Below are 15,727 nucleotides of genomic sequence, written 5' to 3' on the forward strand. Positions count from 1 at the left end.
ACATATCTGGAGAATTTTTTTTTCAAAGTTAATCATTCTTATATAATTTCCTCACTGTCCTTTTCCAATGTCAAATTAAAGTGAAAGTATGGATGGTCCCACTGTACTGAATGAACTCTGGAAACCCCCAGGGAGCCTCCGGAGGTAAAGGCAACGTGTGTGTGTGGATACAATAAACTATAGACTGTAACAAACTACCGCTCAATATCACTTCATTACAACACGCTATAATTTAATAGATCTGTAGATCTGTGTGTTTTCTGCAGTTCGCCTGCATGAGTTTGATTCCCTTCAGGACTGCGGATGATGTAAGAGGTTGCCTTTCTTTGAGTGGGGCGTTTTTTTTTACATGTCAAAGTGGGCCAACTTGTTTAGGAAATCTGTTCCTCAATAGCTCGGTGCATCTACACGCCCACGCAAACACACACAATTCTATTTACCTAGGCTGTGTGTGTGTGTGTGTGTGTGTGTGTGTGTGTGTGTGTGTGTGTGTGTGTGTGTGTGAGAGAGAGAGAGAGAGAGAGAGAGAGAGAGAGAGAGAGAGAGAGAGAGAGAAAGAGGGGAGGTTTTAGAGACTATGAGACAGACCGACAGACCGACATTTGTGCCTTTACTACAGCAGCATAGGTAATAAGGGACAGGGAAATATCAATGAATTACTGTCCTAGCAGTAAAGACTGTGTAAAAATTAGCAATAAACTGTAAACGATTAATAAAACAGGAAACCGATACATAGAAGAAAGGCCATGATGTGCAAATTTGCACTGATGCTGCAATGTCTGCAGATGAGTAATATTGACATACAAAATACCGAGGCACATAAATAAATACATTTTCTGTAGAATATATCTGTGTGCGCTTGCATAGGTTTAGCTGAAACATAAGGGTTTTTAAATATCTTTAGGGTGTGATAGGTGCGTAAACGACTTAGTTATTAGCAATCGGTAGGCTGATATGTTAAATAGTGCAGTGTGAGCAGTGGTAAAATAAATATTAATGAAAGTGGTAGTTGCTCCTGTTGGCACTTGTTAGGTCGTTGTAAGAGTGAATTGCCAGAGTATGTTACCTGATAGTTGGTGATTACCAGTTGCAAAATTATTGCAATAACAAGATATCCATAAGAATAACTGTTTTGTGTGTGTTTCTCTATGCATGTGTGGATAGCAGAAACGTGTGTGAGAAGCAGTAGTAGGCTAGCTTAGTAGTAGTAGTAGTAGTAGTAGTGGCGGTGGCAGTAGTAACCAATCAGAACAGCATATTACATATTGAAATACTATAGTGCTGATGCTGCAGTGCAAATGGTGGGAGACTTGTTAAGCCATTGGACAGAAAGAAGAGGCATGGGAATAAGGAGGAGAGAATAAATGCGGCTTGCTTAAGTAATCAGATAGCCTACATCTTATCCAGTGTCATATGTGCTGTCACGTGTGCAGATGATTTGCAGACATATGCAGAAAACTGACATTTAGTGTGATTGCGTAAGTGCATTTAGTCCAGAACATTTAGAAGCAGAAGTCCATGATTTCTTTAAATAAAGCTGCAAACCAGTCAAGTGACAACAACAGCCAGTAGACTCCAGCAGGGAAATGAGAAGTTGCCAACAGAGTGATCTGACAACATCCCCAGACAATGTTGATTTTTTTGCGCTCGAAGCTGTTGTCACCCTTTATTTGTTTAATAGGCCTACCAGAGGATGAGCGCGTATCTAAACGACCTTGGCGAGGTGTTCATATGGTATATCAAGCATGTTTGTTGTCACTGATAACGTGTTGACCTACATCTCCACTAGGCTACCTGCCCCGGACTCGGCCGCAGAGTTATGTAACTTAATGATTAACCGACAAGGAAGTGTCCTGTGATGTAATGAGAAACGTCCTCTGCCTCACAAGCCACTCCAACAGAGTCTCACAAAATAGTATATTATGAAATAATTTATACATAAAACACTATGCGACGTCTTTTATTATTATTATTATTATTATTATTATTATTATTAGTCTCGTTCTACTATCGCTGAACTATTAAACGTGTTTTGGTAGGCCGCATCATCAGGGCCCCTCTTGAACAATAGCCAAGGACGGTTGATAAGAGACACTAAGCGCATGAATACAGGACAGACGGGACACGCATGTCCAACCAGTAATACATGTATAAAGAAATTAGCATGTAACAGCTCTGATCCACACGCCAATCCAAAAGGGGGCGGCAATGCACCTGAAAGCTGTTTGCCAACCAGAATTAAATAAAAAAGGAAGAAGCAGGAATTCCTACCAACCCTATACTTTGTTCGGCACTGGGCGAAGTTTGCCTCAAGTGCTTTCTGTCGGCGGTGCTGCCACGACAGGAGGTGAAGGTTAAAGATGGAAATAGGGATGGGCTTCGTACCACGTGACTCTCGCCCATAAACAATATGGCGGCGCCCTGTGCCGCAAGGATAGCTGCAAGAGCAGGTATTAAACACACTTTCCTACTTCAGATGGACACTCGGCAGTAGTGACTGCTCGCAAAGGACATGCATACGAGTAAAATAACACTTAGTGACGTTGGTTATTTACAAAGATAGACATCGACGTGGCCACATGAGCTAAATAAATTGATGGAGGCTTTGCTAGCTACTTTTAGCTCAGTAGCTATCTACAGTAGCTATCTACTTGAGATATCTACCATAACGATTCACAAGTACACTGTCATGTCAGTGAACCAGCTGTAGTCATTATCATGACGTAGTGTCATGTCAGTGTCGCTGTCCCTCTCCTCTTCCTCAGGACTGAGAGGTTTCCTGCAGACAGTGTGTTGTCGAGGCAGCGCTGCTCCTCCCACCACGCTCCTGTCCCAGCAACACAGACGCTTCTTCTGGAAAAAGTGGAAGTCTTCTCATTCTCACAGTGTAGTTCGCCCAGCTACTGTTAGGCCTGCCTACTCAGTGCCCAAGGTACAGGCCCCCTGCTGTTCCCACGGTGCATCAGCTTTAGTTTAGGGAAATATTAAACATGCAGAGGAACTCTGAATTGCATCATCAGTTATCTGAGTTATGTCTCTATCTCTCAATAACAGAAGCGTGTTTGTATATGAGCCTGAGGGGAAACAATATGACCCATCTCTCACACTGTGTCTCCACTTCTCTCTGACTGTAGCACATTGTGCGGCCTGACTATGTCGGTAGTGGCGTGGTCCCAGAATGGCCAGACTACATAGAGATCAAGGACCAAGAGCAGATCGAGGGCCTTGCCAGAGCATGCTGCCTAGCCAGGCATGTGCTGCTACTAGCTGGACGCAGCTTGAGGGTAGGTACTCGGTGACCCTGTGTATTGTGTATGTGTGTATTTGCCTCTTGACAAACGTTATGACAAGTTTGACCTTTGACTTCCAGGTTGGCATGATGACAGATGAGATAGACTTCATCGTACACCAGGAGACAATCAAACACAATGCCTACCCCTCCCCCCTCAGTTATGGGGGTTTCCCCAAGTCGGTCTGTACATCGGTAAACAATGTGGTATGCCATGGTATACCTGACAGGTAAATGAACATGAATTGATGTCAGTGCATTTGGATAGACAAGCAAAAAAACACCAACAAAAAACATTTGTTCACTTTTACTATGTTGTTTTTGGATAAAGAATATAGTATAATAATTTCAGCTCATTTTCAGCTCATGTCGTGTCAAATGAATTCCCTGAATACACCATTCTGTCAACTTTACACTGTCTTGCAGTCGGCAACTTCAGGATGGGGATATTATCAACATAGATGTGACTGTAAGTTGACATGCCCTGACACTAACATACACACAGATACATGGAAGTTGCCAAGAAGGCTCAGGCTATGCAATGCCACTACCATCACTAACTCCTGTCTGTTCATGATAGGTATATTTTGAGGGTTACCATGGTGATACCTCAGAAACCTTCTTGATTGGTCAGGTGGATGAGACTGGGCGACGACTGGTGGAAACAGCCAGGCGTTGTAGAGACGAGGCCATCGCTGCCTGCAAGCCGGGCGCACAGCTCTGTGTTATAGGAAACACTATTAGGTACACACATGATGAGAATACACACACCATATGTTCAGAATCCTCTCTTGGCATCATCTAATATATATAATAATAATATTTTCTGTTTACTGCATCCAGTGAGATAGCCCACGCCAATGGCTTCCAAGTGTGTCCGTACTTTATTGGACATGGAATAGGTTCCTACTTTCATGGTCATCCTGAGATCTGGCACCATGGTAAGTTTGTGAAACACATACATGTAATATATGCACTGCTTGTCTCCATGCCTGCATGTTGTCTCAAACAGTGGTTCAGTGGTGTAAAGGTTCAGTAAACCCATGGCTTGGTTTATATTGCGGTTTTTGGTTCGCAATTATGGTTTTGGTTCAGTTTGTTTTGTACATTAGGGAGAAAATTCCATTTCTGATGTTCTCTGTATTTTGTCTTATTTGCAATAATAATGTTTTTTTTTTCATTCAGAGATCTGGAATAATGATATGAAATCAGCAAATATTCTTCCAAAGGCTAAAGTCTACTTAAACCATTTAAAACAAATATAAAAATACTCTCAGTATATTCATTAATTCATCAGCTAAGTGTGTGGATAGATGGCTCAGATAGTGAACTTCTGTGCACTGTATTGTGCACTGAAGAGTTTGGTTTTTTTAAGTTTCAATTTGAGACCCCTATTTGCTATGAATTTTGGATAATTGCATATGGATTTGTAGGATATGCTTTTTTTTTTTTTTTAGTCCTTTTATAATTGTAAACTTGATGGTTGACTTTGTGATCTTGGTGGCCTCACAAGCCAAGTGACTTGATCACACCTTCTAACCTCTCACTGTCTTTGTTTTCAGCTAATGACAATGACATGACCATGGACGAAGGGATGGCTTTCACAATAGGTGAGTTAAGCTTGTTGCTGTGCCCTGTGTACATGTTTTTATGAGCTACTGTCTGATATTATTTGTTGATTTGCAGAACCGATTCTGATGGAGGGGTCTCCGGAGTTTAGGATCCTGAGGGATAAGTGGACAGCGGTATCTGCAGATGATAAAAGGTAAGTACCGGGCAACAAAAACACCTTAAGTACTTAGAAGCTATCATGCCAGCAAGGTAGTTTTCCTGACATGATTTCCTTTACACAAGAGGCCAGCGCAAGTCCATCAGATATAACGTGGCATCTTAATAAGCTTTTAGTCCAAATTTGAAATGTGAAGGTCTGTTTTGTGTGTATGTATGTACAGGTCAGCTCAGTTTGAACACACAGTGGTCATCACGTCTTCTGGGGTGGATATTCTCACCAAACTGCCAGAGGAGAACAACCTGTAACCTGGAGGGATCGCACTGCTGACCCCTAGTGCATCTCCATCAAAGAGGAGTAGAGGCACCCATTTCAATCAGACACTTACTGTTACTAGAGCTTAAACAGCAACTGGACACATCATTGTAAACAACTGCACCTTCTCTATGTACTGTATACAGTGTAAAAAGTCACTTAAATAATTAAATTGCTCTTATCTAAATTTTAATTATGACCTATGAAGTTGTGGTTTATTGGCTGCCAGTGCAGAGACCTTTGCAACTGATGGCTGAGATTGACATTCACACGTGTGACTGTTTGTATACTGTTTGCCAATATAACAGACCAGGAGATTTTAAATTATAGTGTACTCTTTTGTCAGACCATCAAGAGCTTGGTTGTCCCGTGCTCCCCTGGGCTAGTAATTTGGAATACTGTATTAATATCTCCTCATTCACTTCTATAGAAAGGCAAATCATGACCCAAAGATGCCTGCTGATTTGATAGTACTCTGTCAAAATGCTATCAGTGCTTTAATAGGTCATTTCTTTCTTGCACAAAGTTACTGTATGGGAGTTTCTTGCAAACCTGCCGGATCAACTTGCAAATTCAAATAGGAAAATTACAAGAAAAGAGCAGTTTACCTCAAAAAAGGGTACTGGGATTTGTATTTATATTGGCATACTTCACTTTGTTTAACCCTATAAAGCCTGAACTATGAAAGAATTGGCAGAAAATTCCAATTTTTTGAAATTGAACCCTTTATTTAGTCCTATAACAAAATGTAAAAAAAAAAAAAAAAAAAAAAAGGGTGAACAGGGGAAGTGTCCAAAGGTATACAACAGTATTTTGGTCAAGTATTGATTAAACTGAAACAGAATGTGTTATTTGATAACGTGTATCATATATGATACAAATGGCTTTATAGGGTTATGTTCATTTATGTACTAAAAGTGTTATTTTGAGACTGGTTTTGCAACCCTGTGGAAGTAAATGGAGAGACATAAAGAGCATATTCTGGATTACCAGTCCAGGGGAGTACAGAGCATCAGATAAGGATATTTCACCACCAAATGGACTCACACATTGCCCAGGTAACAACTCAGCAGTCTACCAAAGTTAAATTTTCTACATATTTTGACACTGAGTCGATGTCAAACCATTGCAGTTTTGTCTTGTACAGCTTTAAGATGACAGTCAAATTGTAAGACATTATGACCAGTAGAGGGCAGCACAATACTTTAATGAATCATCATAATCAATCACAGCATTGGCTAAGGATTTGTGTACCCAGTAGATGCTTCACCTCTTCTTCTATTCACATCCTGTGTACCATGATGCACAAGGTACACCATGTAGCCACACACACCACATTTCCTCACATCTGATCATGTTAAATTCTTGGTGGTAGCCCTGTCCTGAACCCTGTGGTGTAATCAAGAAACCATGAGGTGATAGCACACACTTACATATTTCAGCGTGTTACAGCCTGTGTCCTGATCTTGGAATTAAGCACTAGAAAGAGGCAGCATTAGAAATGTACATCAAGTGTCAGTAATTCATCACAGTTGAAAAGAGTCTGCTCCCAGGGCATGAAGCTGGCTTAATCATCAGCTGTGCAATGGAAAAAGGTGGATTAATCAGCCAAATAAACAGTACCTTAGCAGCAAAGATATACAAAAGACTGGCTGAAACACAGGCTACCCGCTAAGGTGCATAAAGTCTAAAGAAATTCTAGGCCAAAAAATCTGTTGCAGAGAAAATTCCAGGCATAGCTAAGAGGCAGCATCCCTCTGTTCTCTCAAGGTGGGTTTGATAAAGAAAAGATATGAGAAGACTGTGAAAGCCAAAATTCTCCTTTCCGTACCTTTCCACTCCTGTCCCTATGCCTTGTGCGTAAACAACAGCCCTGCATAGTATGTCTGGCATTTGTTTTTGCAATTACAGCACAAATAACAGGTCATTTCTTGTTTGAGTTGGATGACAGTTAAGCGGTCTGTGAGTGATTTAAAAGAATTTCCCACAACAAGATCCAGGCCTCATGGAGGAGTCTGTCTTTATGCAATGCAGTGCGGACTGAGCAAAGCTGCTTGTGTGTGCTGTACGTTCTCATGCCACTGTGACTGTGGAGAGGATGAAAAAGCAGAGTGAAAATTGTATGGATTGGAGAGAAAAATGGATTATGGTGGGCGTTTTTTCACTTCCTGCCAATATGCTTGTGCTCATGCCAGTGGTGGGTAGGGCAGGAAGGATTAGACAAACAAAGGTGGGTCAGCTAATATAGAGTCTGGTTATGTCCAGCAAGGAAATGATTCATATGTTCTAATTTAATGTAGTGTCATAGTTGACATTTTACGATAACACAGATGCTTGCTTTGCTGGCAATGTTTTGCACACTTTAGCCTCAAAAACTAAAAGTCACTACAGTGAAGAACATAATAAAGCCTCCCATGTAAAATAAAGTCAAAGTGCACATTCTTCATTTACTGTGCCCCTGAGTATTATAGCTATTTGATGAAGCAATACAGACCCTCATTTGATTTTCATAATAACGGGGTGGGTGTGTGTTTGTGTGTGAGTGAGAAAGTGTGTGTAGCTGAAGGAAAATGAGCTTCCTATGAGTCAGGACAGGAGCCATTTGAACAATTCGTAGTGGTCTCCCACCAGCAGGGGACAGGCTGGGCTTGGGAGGGACACAATAGACCAACGTAACAGTTTTTGAAAAATACAAGGAGGGCCAGGGAGGGGTTGGGACGAGTGAAAGTTTGTCAGCAAGAAGCAGAGCCAGTGAAGTAAAAAAAAAAAATGGAGACAGAGCAGGAGCAAGCAAAAAGAAGAAGACGAAGGAGAAGATTTTAAGAGTAGAGGTGGTTAGGGTTTAGGGAGGAGCAGGGAGTGGTAGCATGAGGTGTTGGCTTGTGGTCAGGGGAATTCTCTTTGCTATCTCTCACTCTCTCTGCGTGTTGGGACACATTCCTGCTCCCTTTGCTTTTCCCTTAATTCCTCCCCTGTTGTGTTAAGTATCCATGTTTTTTAACACTAGATCTTTAAATGATACATGCTCGATTTTAAAAAACGAAGCATAATGTCTTATATATCAGAGTAAAACCTTTTGGATTATTATTAAAATGTTCAGCCTACCTACCTACAGGCCTAATTAAGTTTTTTTCCCCCTCAGAATAAAGACGGTATTTTGGAATCAGGTCTGTCACACATCCTCGTGGTCCAGCATTAATCCTGGAAGCCATGAGACACACTGTACAAAGTTACTATTTCTATGATGGCTGTGTCTCTGTAATAGTACACACACACACACACATACACACACACACTAATTGCCCTTGACACACTAATCCTTGAGGTATGGTCACACATAATGTTCATATCAGCCATCTGCATTCCACACGCTGAGCCCACCATGTGCGTGGGAGCCCGCGTGCACATGTGTGTTTGTGTGTCTGTGTGTGTACTTCAACATGTTTAATCAGCTTGTATGTGGAATTGTTCTGCAAGTGCTGAAAAAGTAGGTAAATGTATTATTTTTCTTTCATTTTTTTTTTTTTACAGTAAAGGGATTCCAGGTGTGCACTAACTGTGTGTGAGTGTGTTGGCGTGAGTGTGAGAGAGCGTCTACCTATGATATATCACACTTACCTGCAACTTTACTGCAGCACCACAGGAATCCTTGGTTTCCTTGGTGACCTGTGGAATTCTGCCATTGCCAAGGTGACCTGTCATCCCCCAGACCTGTGGAGGCAGGTCTGACATACACACACATAGACATGCATGCACATAAGCAGTATGTGTGTGACTGAATAACTGCTCCACCCTGGACAGCTTAGTCACAGAATCTGTAGGGCAATACACAGAAAACAGCTGAGTGTGTTGCCATGCTAACTGAACACTCATTGTATCAGGGCACATAGCTGCAGGCCGCTTTGTAATCATGAACACACCTTTTCTGTGGAAAGGAGCGTCTCCTCAAAACAGAGAGCAAACACACAGAATAATGGAAGATACTTGAACTTGAAACACATGAAGTACAATTTCTGATTCAACTGAGTTCAAAGCCAACACAGCTTCACATGGCTTACAATGCAGTCTAACCACTCTAACCACTATTTTTTAGGACTTTTTTTTAGAACGTTTTTAGGTAGAAAATATAAAAAGACAGGCCTTTCCTTTGTGAACACTGAGGGGGGAGTGGGTATTACTTCTACTGTATGTATCCAATAGCATATTGGATCTTTTATAAATCTTTTATAAAACATCACAGAGACGGAACTAGGGCTGAGCGATATGGACAAAATCAAATATCACAGTAATTTTTACCAAATACTCCTATCGATATTGTGATGATATTGTGGGGATGACTATTGGTGCTTTCACAAAAATATTTACACAATGAGATTTTTGATTAATGCCTATGTACTAACTAAGTAGGCAAAGGCAAATAATACAACAGCTAGAACAGCCAGACAGTCAGGTAAGTTCAGAAAATAATATCACCTTACTGTGATGGAGCTTTTAAAACCAAACCAGGAAAAGACAACACTCATACTGTAAGATATTATATATCTAGTCTCATATCACGATCTTGATATAATTGTTATATTGACCAGCCCAAGATGGGATATAATAAGAATTTGCTTTACACAGTGTTACCCTTTTCCTGTCTGTCTTCAGTTTGATTGCCTTTATTTGTGCATTTGTATCATATTTCATTCCCCTTATCTCTGCTATCAGTGTGAATACAAATTTGATCTCATATATGGGACTGATTGGAATAGAAACTTAGTTTGTTTTATGTAGTTAGATAGATAGACATACAATGTGATTCCTGGAATTACCTGGAATGGATGACATACATTACAGGATGTATTTCCAATGAATCTAGGCTAAAAGGATGTTTTGGAATCCAATTAGGGTACATATTGGTCACATGTTATAGATAATGGACAGGAATGTGTGTGTGTGTGTGTGTGTGTGTGTGTGTGTGTGTGTGTGTGTGTGTGTGTGTGTGTGCGTGTGTGTATGAGACTGTTGTAAACTAGAGTCACCAGACTGTTACTAGGGAGGGATTTTTTTTTTGATTGACACTTACAAGGTGGAAAAACCTACTTTTCTGACCTCCTGACTCTTTCCTTGCTGGCAATGTGTTTTTTCTTTGGAAAACCATGGGAATGTTTTTCAAGGAAAGTTCTCGTGTTGCTGTCCCACTGTTAAACCAAAGCAGGTAGGCATGCCCTTGTGTGGTCTTGACTCACTTTGTCCCCTCTATGGTGCTATTTTGTCTCTTTTTGTGTCTTTCTGTTACTCCCTTCTGAAGTCTCAACAATGAGAATAATGAGGACTGCAAAATAATAATCATAAGTTTGCATCAGCAAGGCCACTCCCAAAGGGAAATCAGCAAACAAACAGGATACTCAAGGTGTGGTCTTCAAGCTGTTATAAAGAAATTTGATGAATCAGGAAAGGTCAAGGTCAAATAAAGGACTGGAGGGCCAAGAAAACTATCAAAATCTTATAAGAAGTTACTCAGAGATTTGGACAGAAAAACACCTGAGGGCCTCCACAGAGTCCAGATCTGAATATTATAGAGGCAGTATGGGACCACCTGGAAAGAGAACGAAAGAAAAGTCTAAATCTTAAGACAAACTCTGGGAAGTGCTGAAAGAAGCCTGGTATGATATACCAAAGGAAAACGTCAGGACAGTCTCCCCAAAGGAGTTCAAGATGTGCTTAGTGCCATGGGGCATCACACTAAATACTGGCTTTAATCTGTAGAAGACATTTTGTTCAGAATTTTTTATTTATTTTTGTTTACACACTTCCTGTATTTTGTGTTTGTGTCTTAAGAAAGACAACAAAAAATTCATATGGATAGTCATTAAAACTTTATTAAAACAACAAAGCCAGTGCTGGCCTATATACATAAATGTATGTATAAATATATAATTTTCCTTTAGTGTGATTATGAGGATGCATAGATATTTCTTTGTCCATTTGTGTTATTGTTGCGATATCGCCTGGGGCAGCACAAAAGATCTCTGGCCTATAGCGCCCTCCCTCCCCCTCTCCCTGGATCTATTTTCTTCTGACAAACACACAGCCGCACACAACGGAGCCCACTGCCCTGCACAATGCCCTCTCTTACTGTATCTGGACCAGGCAAAACCGGTTGTACAGCTCAGTGGAATAGCCTCTTAGCTCTGTGTGTGTGTGTGTGTGTGTGTATAGGCCTCAATGCGCAGATGTTTAGAGAGACTTTTGGGTGGGATCAGATAAGTGTGCAAGGAATGTGTTGAGGACAAGTGTTTTATTCCTTTATTCCTCAGAGCAGTTCCTCAACACCACACACACACACACACACACACACACACACACACACACACATTTTCTGTGACATTTAACAGAAGACTTAAATTTGCTTGAGATAGATGACGCTTGAGATAGATGACATATTGCATGGTACTATGATATATGATATTATATTATTATATCTAATCAAATAAGGCATGATATGATATGATATGATATGATACGATATGATACGATATGATATGATACGAGACTCCATTCTTGACAGAGGACAGAGAAAAATAATAACTATTGTGCTTGTCAACAGACATCAGAGCTATTTTTCCTGCTTTGACTAAACTCTTTCCTAAGCACCACAGATACAATAGCATCAGAGCTGTGTGTGTGTGTGTGTGTGTGTGTGTGTGTGTGTGTGTCCAATAGTACAGTAGACAATAACAGAGGGAAGGAAGTTCACTTCATGGTGCCAAATGGAATAGTGGAACAGCGGAGGTATTTCTAAAACAGTCCTCACACATTTGAAGGTCCTGTAATCCTCAAAGAGCACTAAAAACAATTCACCATTCATGTATGTGTTTGTGTGTATTCATTGGTGTGTGTTTGAATTAACAATGAGTCCTTACCTGATAGGATTATGTGACTTTCTAGATGTCAAAGCAAAGCCTTATGGACGACCTGTTTTATTGTGCCGCCAACTGCTGCATCACGGTCAGCTATAGGATATTGTGTTTTTGTGTGTGTGTGTATCCTGTAAAGCAAATAAGTGGTTTGAGTAGTAAATCTATTGAAATACTAAGCATCCTGTATTTCACTCTACATACCACAGACATTTTTACAGCAAGATTTTTCAAGTGTATTTCAGCACGTTTTGAATGAGATTCACTCGATAGTTTCATGAAGCTAAATAAATTTTTCATAGAGTATCAAGGCATCAAACTGATGTATAAATACCTACATTATCACCATTTATGATGCAAGAAGCGTGGAGAATGACTTTCTCATTTCACACTTTTGTCTTTCAACTGTTTTTATTCCTTTTTTATCCCCTTTTTTCTATTCCTCCTCTATTTCAATATATGGTTTGTATCTGTGTTTTGTATTCATGCTCTTTTTCAGCACCACCCTGCCTCAGGCTGCAGATTGTCACTCATTCAATTAGCCTGCCCACTCCAGCCTCTTTCAACAAACAATCTCCCAGTCATAAACCCGCTTCTCCAATTTTGAGGCTCGTGCCCTCCCCTTAGGCAACTGTCACCTCTTCAAGCAGTTCAGTTGTTGTTTATATAGTAGGGTTGTAGCTCATTCCAGACATTTCATGTTGTGACTTAAAATAATGGTTGACGATGAGCTGGCTTATTATGTGTGTTGAAGACTTTGCATTTTATTAGTGAAGTTAACTGGAATGGGAGGAAAAAATAAGATTTTCTATATTGTCTCTATTTGGGTGTGCACAGGCCTCCTGTGTATCCATTCTTATCAGAGATTAACAGTGACTCCGATATTAGCTCATAATTTCTTCCACGACTGGCCTCCACCGCCAACCTGAATCTGTCAAGAGGAAAATGAACTTCTCTCACTCTGAACTTCCCTCGGGTTAGATAACATTCATTTGAAACACACCTGGACCCACCAACACAGTCTGGGACCCCTCCCACCACCACTTCTATCTCGTATTACATCCTCTGGGCAGGGCTGGGACACACACTCACTCACACACACACCCTCATACATCCACAGTTGCCAACTGTGGCCATCCTATATTCAGGAGCTGAAAGGACAAAGGGGTGTGTGTGGGGGGTAGGGGTGCATTTGTCCCCAAGGTGTTACAGCACTGCTGGACAAGAGAAGACATCCATTACTCCTTATTGACTGTGATCAATACACTCATCAGGAAGGGGGAAGTCTCTGTTACAACCTGCTTTGTGTGTGTGTTTGAATGTATATGAGTGTGTGTGTGCCTGTATATTTTAACCATGGAACAGTAACTCTTAAGACATAGAATCAATACTATTAATGGAAAAAACCCATGAGAAATGTAAATGAGACATTTGTCCCCACAATGTCACTGGGCTGCCAATTGATACTTGTGCTTGCTTTTGCTTTTGCTGTGCAAGATACACACCAAATGCTCTGTGGTATCTCCATACTTTGTGTATTCCTTAATGTTCATGCCAAGAGTGTCAGGTAAAAACTGCTTGTGCCGTAAAAAAAAAAAAAAAAAAAAAAAAAAAAAAAAAAGTGGGAGAAAAAAAAGGCTGTTTAATCGAGACATTTCTGTACATTTCTTTTTCACATTTCTGTTCACCATGCTTGGCTCATGTAGGATCAACTCTTAAACTTCTCATATTTAGTGAATGCGATCAGTTTGATTGGAGGAATGAGTTAAAGCGACATTTTATTTTTCTCTCAGCTGTGCAAATCCTACAGGAAGGGATAATGTTGTGGAATCAGGACTGAGGAATGACATAATCCCTGCTGAAGGTGTGTTACTGTACACCGTATATACAGTAGAGTGAAAACCTTTAGATCTACTGTTGCATGAGAGCAGCTGGATCAGCACTTGTTACTGTGCGGTTTACCCCCGTGTGTCCTCAGAGCTGAGCCCCGTCTCTGCCGAAGAGATTTGGGGTTTTCATCTGACAGCAGTGTGGAATGGAATGGATGCATCATCATTTACCCTGATGGGAATCTGAATCAGACGTAAATTACGCCTGAGCAGAAGCTGTTATCGAGAAGTTTACAGGCTTCAATAATCATAACTGAGCTTGGCAGAAGACGTTATGTTGCAGTTGTGAAATATCATGGGTGAGGAAGATTGATTGTGAAACGCTTGAGTGTTTTGTGTGTGTGTGTGTGTGTGTATGTGCTTATCTGTATCCCAAGGGTATTTCTTTGTACTGTGTCATAAGGACACACATCCTGCCAGAGCACACTCAGCACCCACTGCACCACTCCCTCAGGTGAGTGTGAGCCCGTGTTCTCTCACCGGCTCTCTTTGCACCTCAGGCTGTGGCTTTAAGAACAAATAGGGCTGTGGCTGGGGCGAGTCTGGGCACAGCTTTATAGACATGAACATGAGTGTGTGGGTGTGTGTATGTCTGTTGGTGTGTAGGCAGAAGCATTACTACTGGTTGTACAATAGAGGTTTAACTGTAATCCTGAAAATGTACACTGCCAGAGAAGAAGACGGGAGAGAACATGACACCTGTGGAAAAATGAATGAATAAACAAAAGAAAGAGTATAGAATAAATAAAATTAAAACAATTTTAGAAAGAGAGGTGAAAATGAATACACTAAAAGCTGTGCATATATTCAGTGTTTTGCATTTTTTTGTTTTCTGAGATAGAGATTGCATTAATATACTGCATTAATAAATCCAATGAATTTCTTTTTCTTTTTCTTTTAAAATTTTCATTTTTTGATCTGAAATTTAGCCACAAGTAAAATCAGGTTAATTACATATACCTATAAGAATAAGGAGTCCATATACTCGGTTCTTGTCACTCTGTTTTTTGTAATTTTAACCCTTCTATGTGTGTAACAGATTGCCGAAGGTAAGATCTGACTGAATATCAATAAACAGACACTGGAGCTTTCATGGTCTTTTGGTCTGTTTGTGTACAAACAATTAGAAGTGTGTGACCTTTATTTTCCCTGCAGGATGGTGGAGGAGATGAGGATGCGGGTGGGGGTGGGGAGAATTGCAAATTGGTAAGATTAAAGCGCATATATTTTAGGTTCTTTGGCTGATGATACTGGATTTACAGTTTAGACCAACAGGAGCTCAATCAGAGAAATCATTTTGGCTATCATGAAACCAAATCAATGTCATAAGTATACAGGAATGAATGAGGGCTGATGAAAAAGAAAAGATAAACACCAAGTCATTGGCTTGCATTGTATACACATAGGCCCACACCTCGGCTGAATATTTCTAAAATCCTCTCCAGAGCCCGGGCCAATCCAGGCCAGGATCAACCTAACAGCCAAGCACCTCACTTTTCACACCGAGGGTCTTTATCAGTGATCAAGCTGATATCTGTGTCTGGCCTTCTGTGGAGAGTGCCATAAACCACTGGTGCTCTTCCTGTGGACAGGAATGAAAAAA

General features: G+C 40.6%; 1 protein-coding gene across 1 annotated transcript; it reads left to right on the forward strand.

The window, feature by feature from the left end:
• Positions 1–2,278: 2,278 nt before the first annotated feature.
• On the forward strand, positions 2,279–5,526 carry metap1d (methionyl aminopeptidase type 1D (mitochondrial)). Its single transcript, XM_030073875.1, has 10 exons — positions 2,279–2,450; positions 2,766–2,932; positions 3,135–3,284; positions 3,371–3,519; positions 3,716–3,758; positions 3,870–4,033; positions 4,133–4,230; positions 4,852–4,899; positions 4,976–5,054; positions 5,242–5,526. The coding sequence occupies exons 1-10, from the start codon at positions 2,411–2,413 to the stop codon at positions 5,324–5,326; spliced, it is 1,023 nt and encodes a 340-aa protein (XP_029929735.1). The 5' UTR covers positions 2,279–2,410; the 3' UTR covers positions 5,327–5,526.
• The last annotated feature ends 10,201 nt before the right edge of the window (positions 5,527–15,727 follow it).

Source organism: Myripristis murdjan, chromosome 17, assembly GCF_902150065.1.
Source record: "Myripristis murdjan chromosome 17, fMyrMur1.1, whole genome shotgun sequence".
Taxonomy (NCBI): Eukaryota; Metazoa; Chordata; class Actinopteri; order Holocentriformes; family Holocentridae; genus Myripristis; species Myripristis murdjan.